At 43.5% G+C, this 18,332-nt stretch overlaps 1 protein-coding gene across 1 annotated transcript in view; it reads left to right on the top strand.

The window, feature by feature from the left end:
• LOC144499144 (excitatory amino acid transporter 2-like) overlaps positions 1 to 18,332 on the top strand; it is a 148,691-nt gene that overhangs the window by 109,068 nt on the left and 21,291 nt on the right. Inside the window, exons 4-6 of the mRNA XM_078221224.1 lie at positions 1,626 to 1,876; positions 3,244 to 3,412; positions 10,267 to 10,393. Of these exons, the coding sequence (XP_078077350.1) occupies positions 1,626 to 1,876; positions 3,244 to 3,412; positions 10,267 to 10,393 (547 nt within the window). The remainder of the gene's footprint in view (positions 1 to 1,625; positions 1,877 to 3,243; positions 3,413 to 10,266; positions 10,394 to 18,332) is intronic.

The raw sequence follows: 18,332 nt of genomic DNA, 5'->3' as shown, positions 1-18,332 counted from the left end.
CCTCCCTCTGTACTTGTTTAACACCTGTAATATCGCCAACTTTCTCCTGTTTGGATCACTGTTGTGGGGTTTTTGAGGTGGCCGGGTACCTTCAGAAATTTGAGACAATGCAAGACTCAAGAAGCCAGTGTCTTAGCTTAAAGACGTAAACTTTATTTTGACCAGCAGCTGCCAGGAGAAATCATCAAAGGGCCGGGGCAACTCCCGAGATGGAACAGCTAGATCTCTCCAATGAGTTCTCTTGTATACAATTCAAAACAGATCAATTATAGATTTTCTTATCAATTACTCCTGCCTTTCATTCGCTTTAAATCAATTATCTTCAATATACATAAATCAACAATAATACCTGTCATATACTTTAGCCAATCGCATCTTACCCTCTGGCATAATGGTACTTCATTAGTCCTTAGGATCCAGATGCTAACTTCTGTCTTGGCTAACCCCACTTCCTCTGTTTCATAGTAACCTCAGATGCTAGCCACAAAGTTCAAATGAACATTCCCATAAATTCCCCCTGTAGGTCACTGCCAAACCAGATTAACACATGACTCCATGTCTGGGCATGCATCCATTTTACCTGGACAGTGAATAAGCCCTATTCATTAAGTCTGATTAAGTTTCTGAATGTTCTTGCCATTAGAAACTTCTGTTGATAAAACTTGCATATTCCCAAAGTTTTAATATTCCTTTAGAATATGGCTCTGTCCTAATGCCCTTTACTTTGATGCTTTGCAGCAATCTGACTTTTGGTTAAAGTGATCAATGATTCTTATAAATACATTCAAAATATCAGCATAATTGTTTTCAAATCATGATCATGATCATGCATTTCATATGTGTGTGTAAACTGCTTTCTTGTTAGCTTATAAGTATGTTTTAAAATCATTTAACCAAATACTGGTAGTTTTGTCAGTATCTTGATGGTTTAAAAAATCTTTACTAACCGATTAGGATTTTTCCCCTTCCAACCTGAAACATTAACCGTCTCTCTGCACAGATGCTGCTTGATCTGCTGAGCATTTTCAGTTTTAATTTGGGATGCAACTTAAGTTTTTGAGGAAGTAAGGATGAAGATGGCAGAACCAATTTTCCGATGGTCCTTGCATATGTGAGCAGTGACAAAGGACTGGAAAATTGCAAATGTTACACTAGTGTTCAAAAAAAGGAAGATGGGTAAATCCAGCACCTGCAGGCCAGTCAGACTAAAGATGGTGGGGAAAGGGTCAATAAAGTGTAAAGAGTCCTTGTGTATATTTAAGGTTAAGGTAGACAGATTTTTGATCAGTAAGGGAGTCGTGGATTTTGAGCAAAGGGCAGGAAAGTGGATGTAAGGAATGTCGAATCAGCCATGATCCTATTAAATGATGGAGCAGGCTTGAGGGCCCGAGTGGCCTACTCCTGTTCCTATTTCTTATGGTCTTACAAGGATCAGTAACCAGTGAATACAGATTTCAGGGTAACTATCAAAAGTTCTCTTGAGGATTTTCTAATTTTTGTATCTCTGGTTTGGCTGATGATCCCAGATACTAGAAATTGGTATTTGGGAATTTTGCCCAGTATAAATAAACATCTCTACAGTTTTAACCTGTTGTATCAAAATTATGTTTTTTGACATTGATAAGGCCTGTCTGGACTCGATGCCAAGGCCAGTGGACGCCTAGGAACCAGAGCCATGGTGTACTACATGTCTACTACCATCATTGCTGCAGTGCTCGGTGTAATCCTGGTGCTCGCGATTCATCCGGGGAATCCAGCACTGAAGAAGCAGCTGGGAGAAGGGAAGAAGAATGATGAAGTATCAAGCCTGGATGCCTTTCTGGATCTCATCCGAAATCTCTTCCCTGAAAATTTGGTGCAAGCTTGTTTTCAACAGGTATCAAAATGGGTGATGTATTTGAATCAGAGCACAGCTCGTGTCACTGATGCAGCTACACATAACAGGCTGGTAAGGAGTGGTTGGGGGGGTGGGCGTCACAAGGAGCAGCTCAGTGTTCTTTGGAGATGGAAACCTGGGTAGTGGGAAGGTGAAGGCAGGGGGCATCTGGTGAGGGAAGGGGCAAATAGATAATATCAGAGCGAGGAAAGGAGAAGCTGGGGGATGGAGAGTAGAAAGCCACTTGATTTTATTTTTGATGCTGATGTCCTGGGATGATGTAGGATTTAAAAGGATCCTCTAGGCACATTGTCCTTCCCCCATCTTTAACAGTTCCTATCAGCAAGCGCAGAGCACCAGGCATGGATCAAGCAGCATGATTTCCACACCCATGTGCCCCAGAATCCCCACTTTCAACTAAACTGGGGGAAAACTATACTTCATGCTGGGAAATGAGTTATCCCCAAAATCAATACCTGGAGTTGACCTGGTAGAAAGCCTCTTCACACTTACCCACTCTGTAACCTAAAGAAGTTGGTATTCTAGATATGTCCAGACAATAAAATATTAAGTTAATTAACACAACTGTGCAGACAGTTAAACTGCAATGACTCAGTGTTTGCTGTCCAGATTATAGCTGTCCAGCTAACAAAATATTAAGTTAATTAACACAAACAGCAGTAGCAGAATGATACCAGAGATACTATTATGAGGTAAAGTTGCATAAACTTGGTTTTGTATTCTTTGAGTATAGAAGATTGAGGAGTGATTTGTTCGAGCTCTTAAAAATTATGAAGGGATTTGATAGGGTGGATGCAGAGGAACTATTTTTTCTGGGAAGTTCAGAACAACATATTCCTTTGAAATATAAGGGAAGTGCGAAAGCTCTTTGTTACACAAAGTGGAGTAAGAATCTGAAAACCTCTCCCCTGGAAGGTCCTGCTTTCTGAATCAATTGGAGCTTTCAGACTAAGCTTTTTGTTGGACAGCATTATCAAGGATTATGGAGCTAAGGAAGTTAAATGAAGTTGAGGTACAGATCAGCCACTACCTGATTGAATGGCAGAACTAGCTCTAGAGGCTGGGATGGTTTATTCCTGTTCCAATGATCTGAAGGAGAACATGTCAAATCTGACCATGGTACAGTGCAACTCTAGCAGTCAAAATGGTTGGTTGTCTGAGGAATGAAAGGTGCTAGCCAGACATTGTTCCTCTGCCACCACTTATTATATCAATGTTCTGTAGCTTTGTAAATCCAATAGGATTTGCTGAATAGACACCTGGCCCCTGAACATTAATCCTGGCAGTTATATGATCTGGAATACAATCATTTGCTTCACCACCTAACTGTTATACTCATCCAACAGATACAAACGGTTACCAAGAAAGTGGAGAATCCCCCTGAGGATAAAAGCATTTCCAACAATCTCACTGGGCTCGTGCTGGAAGTAGTGAATGAAACACTGGCAGAGTCAGAGGGACCCAGTTTCACTGTGACAAAAACGTTGCAGTTCAAGGATGGAATGAATGTGTTGGGTAGGATCATCCTTCTCTGTTCATCCTTCTCTGTTATAGCTGAGGAAAAATAAATTTGTCTTATCCTGCAGTTCTGTAGAGTCCAGGCCTCTGTGTGCTTTCCTCCACTTCTCCCTCTTAGTATCATTCGGGTTTTGTCCTGCAAACACTGAGTCATGTATCTCCTGGAAAGAGATTAAGAGACAGCAGTATACTTACACCCCTTTTTAGCCTTGCTCACTCACATATATCTGAGGGAGAAACTTCTGTTAGAAATATTAATACACATACATGTATCTGAGGGTAACTGAGAGATACATGGAAGTACTATCCTGAGAGGACTGAGTCACGGTGACAAACATAGCAATACCTTCCTGAGTGGGAAAGGGAGAATATGAGACATAAATAAGTATCTTTGTGTATGGGAAGGCTGGAGAGACATTGATTTACTCAACTGCAGTACAAATTAATGTGGTTCTCCATTTTTGCTGCCAGTTTACGCCACGTTCTCTGGAAAATATAAGATTTTGTGGCTTAATTTTCCTATCGCTTCTGTCTTGCCCTGATGCTGGAATATTATAGAACAGTGCCTTGGGCTTAGGCAGAAAGGGTAAGGCAGGGTAAGTTTAATTCGTTTTGTTGTCTCTTCAATTGCAAATCTTAAGTTCAGTCCGTGTGGATTCCGAGGAAAAGGGGGGGGGAAATAGCTCATTGTTCCATTGGAGCAACTCTATCTGCTAGTGGTATTGGCAAGGTATCTAGAGGGGATGGGTGTGAAGGCAGTGCAATGTTCCTCTTGCAGTATGTTTGAGGTGAGGGACGCCGTCAGTGTCCCTGCTGATTACACCTGTGGGAAGTGCACCCATCTGCAGCTCCTCCAAAACCGTGTTAGGGAACTGGAGCTGGAGCTGGATGAACTTAGGATCATTAGGGCGGCAGAGGTGACCATAGGCAGAAGCTTCATGGATATAGTTACTCCAGGAAAGGAAAATAGATAGGTGACAGTGAGAGGGGCTGGGAGGAAGCAGTCAGTGCAGGGATCCCCTGTGGTCGCTCCCCTTAGCAACAAGTATTCCGCTTTGGATGCAGTTGAGGGGGACGACATACCAGTGGTGAGCTGCAGTGAGCAGATCTCCAGCACTGAGTCCGTCCCTGTGGCTCGGGAGGGTAAGGGGGAGAGCGGGAGGGCAATAGTTATTGGGGACTCGTTAGTTAGAGGGATAGATAGGAGGTTCTGTGGCAGCAAAAGAGACTCACGGATGGTATGTTGCCTACCGGATGCCAGGATCCGTGACGTCTTGGACCGTGTTTTCCGGATTCTTAAGGGGGAGGGGGAACAGTCACAAGTCGTGGTACACATTGGTACCAACGACATAGGTAAGAGAAGGGACGGGGATTTAAAACAGGAATTTAGGGAGCTGGGCCGGAAGCTGAGATCCAAGACAAAACATGTGGTGATCTCTGGTACGTTGCCGGTGCCACATGATAGCGAGTTGAGGAACAGGGAGAGAGTGCAGTTAAACATGTGGTTGCAGGGATGGTGTAGGAGGGAGGGTTTCAGCGTGGATAATTGGAACACATTCTGGGGAAGGTGGGACCTGTACAAACAGGAGGGGGTGCACCTGAACCAGAGGGGCACCAATATCCTGGGAGGGAAATTTGCCATGGCTCTTCAGGGGGGTTTAAACTAATTTGTCAGGGGGGTGGGTAAAGGAGTTGTAGTCTGGAAGTCAGTGTTGAGGGTAGTGAGGTATTGGGGAAGGTATCAAGGTCAAGGGTGGGTACCAGTAGACAGGAAGGTGGGGTGAAGTGTGTCTACTTCAATGCAAGGAGCATCCGGAACAAGGTAGATGAACTTGGGGCGTGGATTGGTACTTGGGACTACGATGTTGTGGCCATTACGGAGACATGGATAGAACAAGGACAGGAATGGTTGTTGGACGTTCTGGGGTATAGATGTTTCAGTAAGTGTAGGGAAGCTGGTAAAAGAGGTGGAGGAGCAGCATTGTTAATCAAGGATAGTTTAACGGCTGCGGAAAGGCACTTCAGGGGGGATCTGCATACTGAGGTAATATGGGTTGAAGTTAGAAATAGGAACAGAGTGGTCACATTGTTAGGAGTTTACTATAGGTCCCCAAATAGTAATAGAGATGTGGAGGAAAAAATTGCTAAGCAGATTATGGATAGGTGTGAGGGTCACAGGGTAGTTGTCATGGGGGACTTTAACTTTCCAAATATTGATTGGAACCTTTGTAGGTCAAATAGTGCAGATGGGGCGGTTTTTGTGCAGTGTGTGCAGGAGGGTTTCCTGACACAATATGTGGATAGGCCGACAAGAGGTGGGGCCACATTGGATTTGGGACTGGGAAATGAACCGGGCCAAGTGTTAGATTTGGTTGTGGGAGAGCACTTTGGAGATAGTGACCACAATTCGGTGTCTTTTGTTATTGCAATGGAGAGGGATAGGGCCGTACGGCAGGGCAAGGTTTATAATTGGGGGAGATGTAATTATGATGCGATTAGGCAAGAATTAGGGGGCATAAGATGGGAACAGAAACTGTCATGGAAAGGCACTAATGAAAAGTGGAACTTTTTCAAGGAACAAATACTCTGTGTCCTTGATAGGTATGCCCCTGTCAGGCAGGGAGGAAATGGCCGAGTGAGGGAACCATGGTTCACAAAAGAGGTGGAATGTCTTGTGAAAAGGAAGAGGGAAGCTTATGTAGGGATGAGGAAACAAGGTTCAGATGGCTCGATTGAGGGTGACAAGTTAGCAAGGAATGAGCTGAAAAAGGGGCTTAGGAGAGCTAGGAGGGAGCATGAGAAGTCCTTGGCGGGTCGGATCAAGGAAAACCCCAAGGCTTTTTACTCTTATGTGAGGAATAAAAGAATGACCAGGGTGAGGTTAGGGCCGGTCAAGGACAGTAGTGGGAACTTGTGTATGGAGTCAGTAGAGATAGGAGAGGTGATGAATGAATACTTTTCTTCAGTGTTCACCAAAGAGAGGGGCCATGTTTTTGAGGAAGAGAAGGTGTTACAGGCTAATAGGCTGGAGGAAGTAGATGTTCAGAGGGAGGATGTACTAGCAGTTTTGAATAAACTGATGGTCGATAAGTCCCCTGGGTCTGATTAAATATATCCTGGGATTCTTTGGGAGGCAAGGGATGAGATTGCAGAGCCTTTGGCTTTGATCTTTGGGTCCTCACTGTCCATGGGGATGGTGCCAGAGAACTGGAGAGTGGCGAATGTTGTTCCTCTGTTTAAGAAAGGGAATAGAAATGACCCTGGTAATTATAGCCCAGTTAGTCTTACTTCGGTGGTTGGTCAGTTGATGGAAAAGGTCCTTTGGGATGGGATTTACGACCATTTAGAAAGATGCGGATTAATCCGGGATAGTCAGCACGGATTTGTGAAGGGCAAGTCATGCCTCACAAATTTGATAGAATTTTTTGAGGAGGTAACTAAGTGTGTTGATGAAGGTAGGGCAGTTGATGTCATATACATGGATTTTAGTAAGGCTTTGATAAGGTCCCCCATGGTCGGCTTATGATGAAAGTGAGGAGGTGTGGGATAGAGGGAAAGTTGGCCGATTAGATAGGTAACTGGCTATCTGATCGAAGACAGAGGGTGGTGGTGGATGGAAAATTTTCGGACTGGAGGCAGGTTGCTAGCGGAGTGCCACAGGGATCAGTGCTTGGTCCTCTGCTCTTTGTGATTTTTATTAATGACTTCGAGGAGGGGGCTGAAGGGTGGATCAGTAAATTTGCTGATGACACCAAGATTGGTGGAGTAGTGGATGAGGTGGAGTAGTGGATGAGGTGGAGGGCTGTTGTAGACTGCAAAGAGACATAGATAGGATGCAAAGCTGGGCTGAAAAATGGCAGATGTAGTTGAACCCTGATAAATGTGAGGTGATTCATTTTGGTGGGACTAATTTAAATGTGGATTACAGGGTCAAAGGTAGGGTTCTGAAGACTGTGGAGGAACAGAGAGATCTTGGGGTCCATATCCACAGATCTCTAAAGGTTGCCACTCAAGTGGATAGGGCTGTGAAGAAGGCCTATAGTGTGTTAGCTTTTATTAACAGGGGGTTGGAGTTTAAGAGCCGTGGGGTTATGCTGCAACTGTACAGGACCTTGGTGAGACCACATTTGGAATATTGTGTGCAGTTCTGGTCACCTCACTATAAGAAGGATGTGGAAGCGCTGGAAAGAGTGCAAAGGAGATTTACCAGGATGCTGCCTGGTTTGGAGGGTAGGTCTTATGAGGAAAGGTTGAGGGAGCTAGGGCTGTTCTCTCTGGAGCGGAGGAGGTTGAAGGGAGACTTAATAGAGGTTTATAAAATGATGAAGGGGATAGATAGAGTGAACGTTCAAAGACTATTTCCTCGGGTGGATGGAGCTATTACAAGGGGGCATAACTATAGGGTTCATGGTGGGAGATATAGGAAGGATGTCCGAGGTAGGTTCTTTACTCAGAGAGTGGTTGGGGTGTGGAATGGACTGCCTGCTCGATAACAGTGATAGTGGAGTCAGACACTTTAGGAACATTTAAGCGGTTATTGGATAGGCACCAGGATGATAGGGAGTGGGATAGCTTGATCTTAGTTTCAGATAAAGCTCGGCACAACATCGTGGGCTGAAGGGCCTGTACTGTTCTAAGTCTAAGTGCCGTGGCTATGCCTAATGGTTCTCTGAGCAGCAGCTGCAAGCCTGCACTCTGCAACAAGAATCAAGAGAAGTGGGAACATTAGCTCTTTCTCTTCTATCATTAGTTCAATTATAGGTGAATTTTCTCTTTAAGAGTCAGTGTACATCGTGTTGCTGCAGATAGAACACAAGAACTAGGAGAAGGGGTGAACCATATGGTGGCTTGAGCCTGGACCACCATTGAATATGATCATGGTAGATCTCAACTCCATTTTCCTGCTTGATTCCCAAATCCTTGATACCCATAAAAATAGTAAATGGCTTGGATTTTCCAGCTCTTGCCACAGGTGGGATCTTCTGGTTCCACTGAAGGTGACCTCATGCCCACCTCCCAACAATGGGTAACCTAGCAGTATTGCCAGTAAGCAATGTTAATGGCCACGGACTTTGGAAGGACTGGAAAATCCTGCTGGCAGCCAATGGTGAACCACTTCTGCCTCTGAAAAACCCACCGTGTGGTAGTGGGGTGGAGGAAATTCTTGGCCAATATCTCAGCATTCACAATCTTCTGAAATAGAGAATTCCAAAGATTCACATTCTCCTGAATAAAGAAACTTATCTTCATTTTGATCTTTTTATCCTGAGCTAATGCTCCCTTAACGATGGACTCTCCATTCAAGAGAAACAGCTTTTCACCAGCTACCCTGTTAAATCCTCTCACTATCTGATATGTTTCAATAAGATCATCCCTTATTCTTCCAAACTCCAAAGAGATCCATTCTACTCTATCTCTCCCTCCATTGAACAACTCTCTCATCCCAGGAATCAATTGCATGAACTCTCATTGCACCCCCTCTGAGGCAAGTATATCCTTTCTTAGGCATGGGGACTTAAACTGTGCACAGTACTCCAATTGTGGTCTCACCAAAGCCCTGTATAATGCAATGCTTGGAGATGTTTCATTCTCCTACAGACATGAATAGTAGATTCTTTCATGTGTTAGTGAGCCACATTGCGAGACTGACTGCTAATCTTAAATTAGTTGTTGGTGTAATTCCTAGCACACTTGGGATTGTTCATCTAGTGCTGCCCACTCAGGGAATCATGTCTAACATTCGACATTAGATATTGAGTTTTGTAAGCGCAGACTAATTGAATATGGCCAATACACTGCTTATCACGAACAGCCAAAGGGATGTGTCATTTGACAGTAATTGGGGCATGCCACATATACATCTGGCATCACCAACAATGAAATTCAAATTCCACAATACCCAATTATGAAGAAGACAGAAATTCTTGTTAGTGGAAAATAACACTCCTCTTGCTACTGCATAGTAGTGGTTTGAAACTGCTAGCTTCGCCTGTTGCTCAATTTTTTGAGATACCTTGCCCTTGCACACTACAGAATCTCCCATTAGAAACATCCCCAGTAGAAACTTCCCCATTAGTGAATCTCCCACTAGATGGGCGGCATGGTGGCACAATGGTTAGCGCTGCTGCCTCACAGCTCCGGGGACCTGGGTTTGATTCCCTGCTTGGGTCACTGTGTGGAGTTTGCACATTCTCCCCATGTCTGCATGGGTTTCCTCCCACAGTCCAAAGATGTGCGGGTCAGGTTGATTGGCCATGCTAAGTTGCCCTTTAGTGACTCAGGATGCGTAGGTTTGAGGGACTAGCGGGGTAAATATGTGGGGTTACGGGAATAGAGCCTGGGTCGGATTGTTGTCAGTGCAGACTTGATGGGCCGAATGACCTCCTTCTGCATTGTAGGGATTCTATGAGTCTCCCACTAGGGAGTCCTCCGATAAAGGAACTTTCCATTAGCGAGGCCGTCCAGTTTTAATTTTCACTAATTTCAATGGGTGGCATCTGCATGAGTAGTTTTATATAGTGAGTAATTTATATATCAGGGAGTTTGCATATGGAGTGGTTAATATAATGGACAGTTTATAAATTGAGAGGTTTGAGAAAGAGTGATTTATATAATTGGCTAATTAATACAAACTTTATTTAAGAAGCCCTTTACATAACACCTTGTATAACAGGGTGGATCATTTACAATGTGCTGAAACCTCAATCCCAGCTTTAGTCTGGAGCTGCAGTTTATATATCTAACTCAGTTGTCCAGATGTTTGGTTGGGTTATTTATTTGCAGCCAGTTATGCTTATTTGGAGATGGCAATTTTTCAGAGTCTCACCATACTTGTGCTTTATCCCTTGCAGGTCTGATTGGATTTTTCATTGCCTTTGGTATCGCTATGGGGAAAATGGGGGAGAAAGCAAAGATGATGGTAGATTTCTTCAACATCCTCAATGAGATTGTTATGAAGCTGGTGATAATGATTATGTGGTAAGTGCTGCAGCATCACTCATTGTTCAACAGTCATTCAATCTGTAAGATAAAAGCAAAATACTGTGGATGCTGGAATCTGAAACAAAAACAGAAAATACTGGAAAATCTCAGCAGGCTTGATAGCATCTGTGGAGAGAGAATAGAGCCAATGTTTCGAGTTTGGATGGCCTTTCATCAGAACCCCCAATTTTCCCAGCTCTGATGATCATCCAGAGTCGAAACGTTGGCTCTATTCGCTCTCCACAGATGCTGTCAGACCTGCTGAGATTTTCCAACATTTTCTGTTTTTGATTCAATCTATAATCTCCACGACTCTCTGTAGGATGCCCTCCCCCACAATGTCAGAAGACCATCAAAATCTGCCTAATCTGAAACCTTTTGATCCAATTATAGCTACTCATTCACTTTTAAAGATGAGCTTTTCAACCAACATTCACCCCATGAAACTTTTCTTCCAGCTAGAAGGGTTTACTCAGCCAGTACAAAGGGGGCTTTGAATCACTGGCTATTAGTTGATAGCTTTGATTGAAATCATAAATGCATTTCTTAAAAACATGGGCCAAACCGGGGAGGTGATAGCCTGGTGGCATTGCTAGACTATTAACCCAGAAACTCAGCTAATGTTCTGGGATCCAGGTTCGAATCCCACCACGGCAGATGATGGAATTTGAATTCAATAAAATAAAAGCAAAATACTGCAGATGCTGGAATTGGAAACAAAAACAGAAAATGCTGAAAAGTCTCAGCAGGTCTCTCCGCATCTGTGGAAAGAGAATAGAGCTGGATTATCCTTTGTCAAAGCTAAAAACAAAGAAAATCAGGAGAGATTTATACTATGAGGGTGGGGGGGATACTGTAATTGAACAAAGGGAATGTCAATGAGGGTGAAAAAGGCTGAAAAAGGTGCTAAAAGTATCTATTAAGTGATCCGAATGTATGAATGGCAGAACAAAGGTTAAGGCAGTTGCTCTGAAAAGTTGGGGAGGGGGGTTGGGGGTAGATTTGGAATGGAGAAGTGGAAAAATGGAAGTGAGAAAGAAGGATGTTAAAAATGGATGAATGAGATGAAAAGATGAACCAAAATGAAATAAAATAAATGAAATGTAGTGAAGGTGGAGGAGAATTCATGCCGTGAAGTTGTTGAACTCAGTGTTCAGTCCAAAAGGGTGTAAAATGCCCAATCAGGTGATGAGGTGCTGTTTCTCCAGTTTTTGTTGGGGTTCACTAGAACATTGTAAAAGGCCAAGGATGGACATGTGGACAGGAGAGCAGGGTGCTGTGTTGAATTGGCAACTAACCGGAAGGTCTGGGTCCAGTTGCAGTCCGTCTGGCCAGAAAGCTCCAGCCTTTATGAATTTAATTAATGAAATTATAAATTAAAATAATCATTGCTAACTGGGAGGTCAGGTAGGTCAGTGAACACCTGCATGAATAGGGCTTGGTGTGAGTTAAGGCACAAGGAGCCAAGTTTTCGAAAACTGCAAGTTTATGAAAATTTCAACCGGAAGAATGTTGTCCAGAGGTAACAAAGGCATGGATGAGAGTTTCAGCAGCTTGTAGAAAAGACAGTGGTGGAGTAAGCTAGGACAGGTCATAAGGAAAGGAGAAGGAAGGATGACATTTGTGAAATTGCTAAGAGCTGTCTGGACAATGTAGCTGAAACCTGATTGGAGTGATTCAAACATGGAATTACAGGAAAGATGGGTAGTGTACCTTCTGGGCCTGAAGGTTTGTGTTCAAGTTCCACTCTAGACTTGAATGCCACGGAAGGTGTGTTCATTATAAAGCTAGACAGGTTAATTATCAACCTGTAAATCTTTCCTATATGCCTAAAGGCAGGCAGAAAGAGTAAATAGGTTCCTGGTCAGCCACACAGATGTCAATGGAAAACCACTTCAATATATTGCCAGCACAATCATGGGCCAATCCAATGAAAGTCCATGCTTGCCAATGCCCTCTTAGGGCATGATATCTGAAGGTGGAGGTGTGTACACGGGGAGATGGCAAGATTTCTTTTTTGGGAGAGGGGTGATTATATCAAAAGAGAAGGGTGGAGCAACAGTATTTGAGGAAAGGAAATCATTGACAATATCAGCTAATATGAGAGCCAGAAATGGAAGCTGGATAGTCAATACTGGAAATAGAGGAGGTAGGAGTTGGATTTTGTGCACAAGATGGGTTCAGAGGAGTTAGGGGAAGTAGGAGAAAAAGTAGGGGACCAATGCTATTAAGAAACTAACAGAGTTAGTTTCTGGCAGCATTCCATATATGCAATTAGTTCAACAATTTAAGTGTCAACAAAACCCAATGAACATTTTCTGAGAAACTTCTTTATCCAGAGAGTGGTTAGAATGTGGAATTTGCTGTTGTATAGACTAATTGCGGTGGATCGCATAGCCGCATTTAAAGGGAGACTCGATAAACACAAAAGGGAGAAAAGAATAGAAGATATGTTGAGTTAGATGTGGTCTCCTCTATATCGGAAACTGGGTGATCGCTTTGCTGAGCACCTTCGGTCTGTGCGCAATCAGGACCCTGACCTTCCCGTTGCTTGCAATTTTAACACACAATCCTGCTCCCATGCCTTCATGTCTGTCCTTGGTCTGCTGTAATGTTCCAGTGAAGCTCAACGCAAACTGGAGGAGCAACATCTCACCTTCTAGTTAGGCATGTTACAGCCTTCTGGTCTCAACATCGAATTTAACAACTTCAGATAATTAGCTCTACTCCACCTCGACCCCTTTGTTTTCATCTTATTTAATTTTTAACTGTTCTCTACTTTTTACTTTTTACTTGCCTTTATTTTTCTTCCTCCTCACTCTTTCCCCCATTTTATCCCCCCCATTTCTTACCTTTTCTTCCCCCTTTGCTGCCCCTTTCCCCCTTTTTCTCAATTTTACCTCTCCCATCCATCTCCCCCCCTCTCCCTACATCTTCACCTGTCACAGCCTACTGTCTGATTTCAGTTTCTCTGCCATTCGGCCATTCACACCTTCTAGTCTCTCTCTGGACTGCCATTAGCAGCCTTTCCCCTTGTTTCTGTGGCTCTGACTCATCTTTCATTCCCTCACCCTGCAGTATAAATATCTCCCACTTTCTGTGCCTTTTAGCTTTGACAAAGGATCATCTGGACTCGAAACATCAGCTCTTTTCTCTCTTTACAGATGCTGCCAGATCTGCTGAGATTTTCTAGCACTTTCTCTTTTGGTTTCAGATTCCAGATCCACAGTAACTTGCTTTTATTGAGTTCGATGTAGTAGGCTAAGAGATTTGAGATGAGCATTGACTAGTTGGGCTGAATGGCTTGTTTTGGTGCTGTATATTGTTAATCTATGCAATAATCAGCCATAGTCCTAACATTAAAGCTAGTTCATTTAAGCCCTTTGTGGGAAGATGGTAGCATAGTGGTAACATCACTGTGCCAATGCTCTGGGGACATGGATTCAAATCCTGCCATGGCAGCTGGTGGAATTTAAATTCAATTAATCAATCTGGAATATAAAGCTAATCTTAGTAATGGTGACCATGAAACCATCATTGGTTGTTATAAAAATCCATCTGGTTCACTAACGTCTTTTAGGGAAGGAAATCTGCTGTCCTTCCCTGACCTGGTCTGCCTGAGACCCTCAGAACCTCAACAATGTGGTTGACTCTGAACTGCCCTCTGAAGTGGCCTAGGAAACTACTCAGTTCAATGATAAATAGGGATGGGCAACAAATACTAGCCAGGCCAGTGATGCCCTCATACCATGAAAGAATAAAACAAGTGAATATTTTGTTGGTAAGGTTAACAAAGGAAATTGAGCAAAGGTTGGTTAATGGAACTGAAGTGTAGATGGCGCAGGTTGTAGAGGCTGAATGGCCTATATCTGATCCTATATTCACACCATGCAGGTGCCAGGCAATGACCATCTCCAGCAAGAGGGAATCTATCTGCCTCACTTTGAGATTCAATGGCATTAGCTTCACTGAATTCTCCACTATCAACATCCTGGGGGTTACCATTGAACAAAAACTGAACTGGACTAGCCATGCAAATACTGTGGCTACAAGAGCAGGTTAGGGGCTAGGAATCATGAGCAGAGTAACTCACCTGCTGATTCCCCAAAGCCTATCCACAGTCTATAAGTCAGAAATGTGATGGAATATTCTCCACTTGCCTGGATGAGTGCTACTCCAACAATACTGAAGAAGTTGAACATCATGAAGGACAAGGCTGCCCACTTGATTGGCACCTCATCTGCTGCCTCCAACATCCACTCCCTTCACAACTAATGCACAGTGCCAGCAGTGTGTATCATCTACAAGATGCACTGCAGCAACTCATCATGTCTCCTTTGATAGCACCTGCCAAACCTGCGACTTCTACCACCTAGGAGGACAAGGGCAGCAGATGCATGGGAAGACCACTGCGTTCAAGTTTTTCTTCAAGCCACACAATTTCCCGACCTGGAATCACATCACTGTTCCCTCTCTTGTGACTGGGTCACACCCCTGGACTTCCTAACAGCGCTACGGGTTGGGATGGTTCAAGAAGGTTGCTCACCACCAGCCTCTCTAGGGCAATTGGGGAGCAGCAATAAAAATGCTGTCTTAGTCAGCACTACCAACATCCCGTGAAAGAATAAAAACATTTCCTAACTGAATTCAACTGTGTTGTGATCACTAGTCGATTTGACACAGCCCAAATCTTCTTTGAGTCTCATAAAACTTCATTGTTTGCTTCACAATACTTCAGCCATAGCATATGGTAATTTAAAGACTAACCTCAGTGATTGTTCCAAGCTGCTTGATTAAATTATGAGCTCTGTTATTCTTTTTTTAAAACTTTCATCAGATGTTTCTTTCCGCTCAGTAAGACAACTCTTGTATGGAACCCTTGTGCAGTATGAACCAGAGTGTGTCTTTATACACGCAGCACATCCAGGGGATGACCAAGAATCCTCAATCCTGCAATGAATTCATTGAATTGACAGTTGCCTTCTTGTGATCTGACTTTAGATATTGGAATAATATGAGCCTTTATAAATTATAAATCAGTTTTATTAAGAATAAATGGTTGATACTAATGGGAAGAATCTGCAAAGCAAACTTTACTTCATTGCAAAGCATTTGGCTTGTATCTCTTGGATAACAAAATTAAAATCCTGAACACCTTTCTAGCTCTGTATATATTACAAACCCTGGCTAAGCATCTTAACTTAAAGAAAAACTTGCCTTTATAATAGTGCTTTTCACAATCACCAGACATCTCAAAATACTTGACAACAAATAAAGTACTTCTGAAATGTAGGCTTTAATGTAATGGAGGAAATGTTTCAATTTCACACAACAAGCTTCCACAAACCTGTTCATGACCAGCTGATTTTTTTTGTGATAATATAATGATTTGGGGTTAAATATTCAGGACACTGGACATTACTTCTATTCTCCCGGATGGAATGCATCCCCGGGCCCGGATGGAATGCATCCCAGGGTACTGAAAGAAATGTCAGAGGTAATAGCGGATGCGTTAGTGGTTATTTATGAAAATTCGTTGGATTCTGGGGTAGTGCCGGCGGATTGGAAAACGGCTAATGTTACGCGGCTGTTTAAAAAAGGAAATAGACAAAAGGCGGGTAACTACAGGCCGGTTAGCTTAACGTCTGTAGTTGGGAAAATGCTGGAATCCATCATTAAAGAAGAAATAGCAGGCCATCTGGATAAGAATGGTTCGATTAAGCAGACGCAGCATGGATTCATGAGGGGAAAGTCGTGCTTGACGAACTTGTTGGATTTTTATGAAGATGTGACTAGTGCGGTTGACGGAGGGGAACTGGTGGATGCGGTGTTTTTGGATTTCCAAAAGGCATTTGATAAGGTGCCTCACAAAAGGTTGCTGAAGAAGAATGGGTCAGACGGAGTTGGGGGTAGGGTGTTAGCGTGGATTGGGGATTGGCTATCCGACAGGAAGCAGAGAGTCGGAATAAATGGATGCTTTTCTGGTTGGCGGATGATAACTAGTGGCGTGCCGCAGGGATCGGTACTGGGGCCTCAACTATTTACCATTTATATAGACGATCTGGAGGAGGGGATTGAGTGTAGGGTAACAAAGTTTGCAGACGACACAAAGATAAGTGGAAAAGTGAATCGTGTGGAGGGCGTAGAAGGTCTGCAGAGAGATTTGGACAGGCTGAGTGAGTGGGCGAGGATCTGGCAGATGGAGTATAACGTTAACAAATGTGAGGTTATTCACTTTGGAGAAATAATAGCAAATTGGATTATTATCTAAATGGAAAGAAATTACAACACGCTGCTGTGCAGAGGGACCTGGGGGTCCTTGTGCATGAGACGCAAAAATCCAGTCTGCAGGTGCAACAGGTGATCAAGAAGGCAAATGGGATGTTGGCATATATTGCAAGGGGGATAGAATATAAAAGCAGAGATGTCTTGCTGCATCTGTGCAGGGCATTGGTGAGGCCGCAGCTGGAATACTGTGTGCAGTATTGGTCCCCTTATTTGCGGAAGGATATATTGGCCTTGGAGGGAGTGCAGAGAAGGTTCACCAGGTTGATACCGGAGATGAGGGGTGTTGATTATGAGGAGAGACTGAGCAGATTGGGTTTGTATTCGTTGGAATTTAGAAGGCTGAGGGGGGATCTTATAGAGACCTATAAGATAATGAAGGGGCTGGATAGGGTAGAGATGGAGAGATTCTTTCCACTTAGAAAGGAAACTAGAACTAGAGGGCACAACCTCAAAATAAAAGGGGGTCAGTTTAGGACAGAGTTGAGGAGGAACTTCTTCTCTCAGAGGGTGGTGAATCTCTGGAATTCTCTGCCCACTGAAGTGGTGGAGGCTACCTCGTTGAATATGTTTAAATCACGGATAGATGGATTCCTGATCGGTAAGGGAATTAGGGGTTATAGGGATCAGGCGGGTAAGTGGAACTGATCCACTTCAGATCAGCCATGATCTTATTGAATGGCGGGGCAGGCTCGAGGGGCTAGATGGCCTACTCCTGCTCCTATTTCTTATGTTCTTATGTTCAGCTTCACATAGTCCACAAGGTCTTTTATATCTACCTAGAACCATAGAAAATTACAGCTCAGAAACAGGCCCTTTGGCCCTTCTTGTCTGTGCCGAACCATTCTTTGCCTAGTCCCACTGACCTGCACTTGGACCATATCCCTCCACACCCCTCTCATCCATGAACCCGTCCAAGTTTTTCTTAAATGTTAAAAGTGACCCCGCATTTACCACTTTATCCAGCAGCTCATTCCACACTCCCACCACTCTCTGCGTGAAGAAGCCCCCACTAATATTCCCTTTAAACTTTTCTCCTTTCACCCTTAACCCATGCCCTCTGGTTTTTTTCTCCCCTAGCCTCAGCGGAAAAAGCCTGCTTGCATTCACTCTATCTATACCCATCAAAATCTTATACACCTCTATCAAATCTCCCCTCAATCTTCTACGCTCCAGGGAATAAAGTCCCAACCTATTCAATCTCTCTCTGTAACTCAGCTTCTCAAGTCCCGGCAACATCCTTGTGAACCTTCTCTGCACTCTTTCAACCTTATTTACATCCTTCCTGTAACTAGGTGACCAAAACTGTACACAATACTCCAAATTCGGCCTCACCAATGCCTTATATAACCTTGATGTGGAGATTCTTATTATATAACCTTACCATAACACTCCAACTTTTATACTCGATACTCCGATTTATAAAGGCCAATGTACCAAAGGCACTCTTTACGACCCTATCCACCTGTGACGTCACTTTTAGGGAATTCTGTACCTGTATTCCCAGATCCCTCTGTTCAACTGCACTCTTCAGAGTCCTACCATTTACCCTGTACGTTCTACTTTGGTTTGTCCTTCCAATGTGCAATATCTCACACTTGTCTGCGTTAAATTCCATTTGCCATTTTTCAGCCCATTTTTCTAGTTGGTC

This window comes from Mustelus asterias, chromosome 9, assembly GCF_964213995.1.
Source record: "Mustelus asterias chromosome 9, sMusAst1.hap1.1, whole genome shotgun sequence".
Lineage (NCBI taxonomy): Eukaryota > Metazoa > Chordata > Chondrichthyes > Carcharhiniformes > Triakidae > Mustelus > Mustelus asterias.
This window is presented reverse-complemented; position numbering and strand designations above follow the sequence as displayed.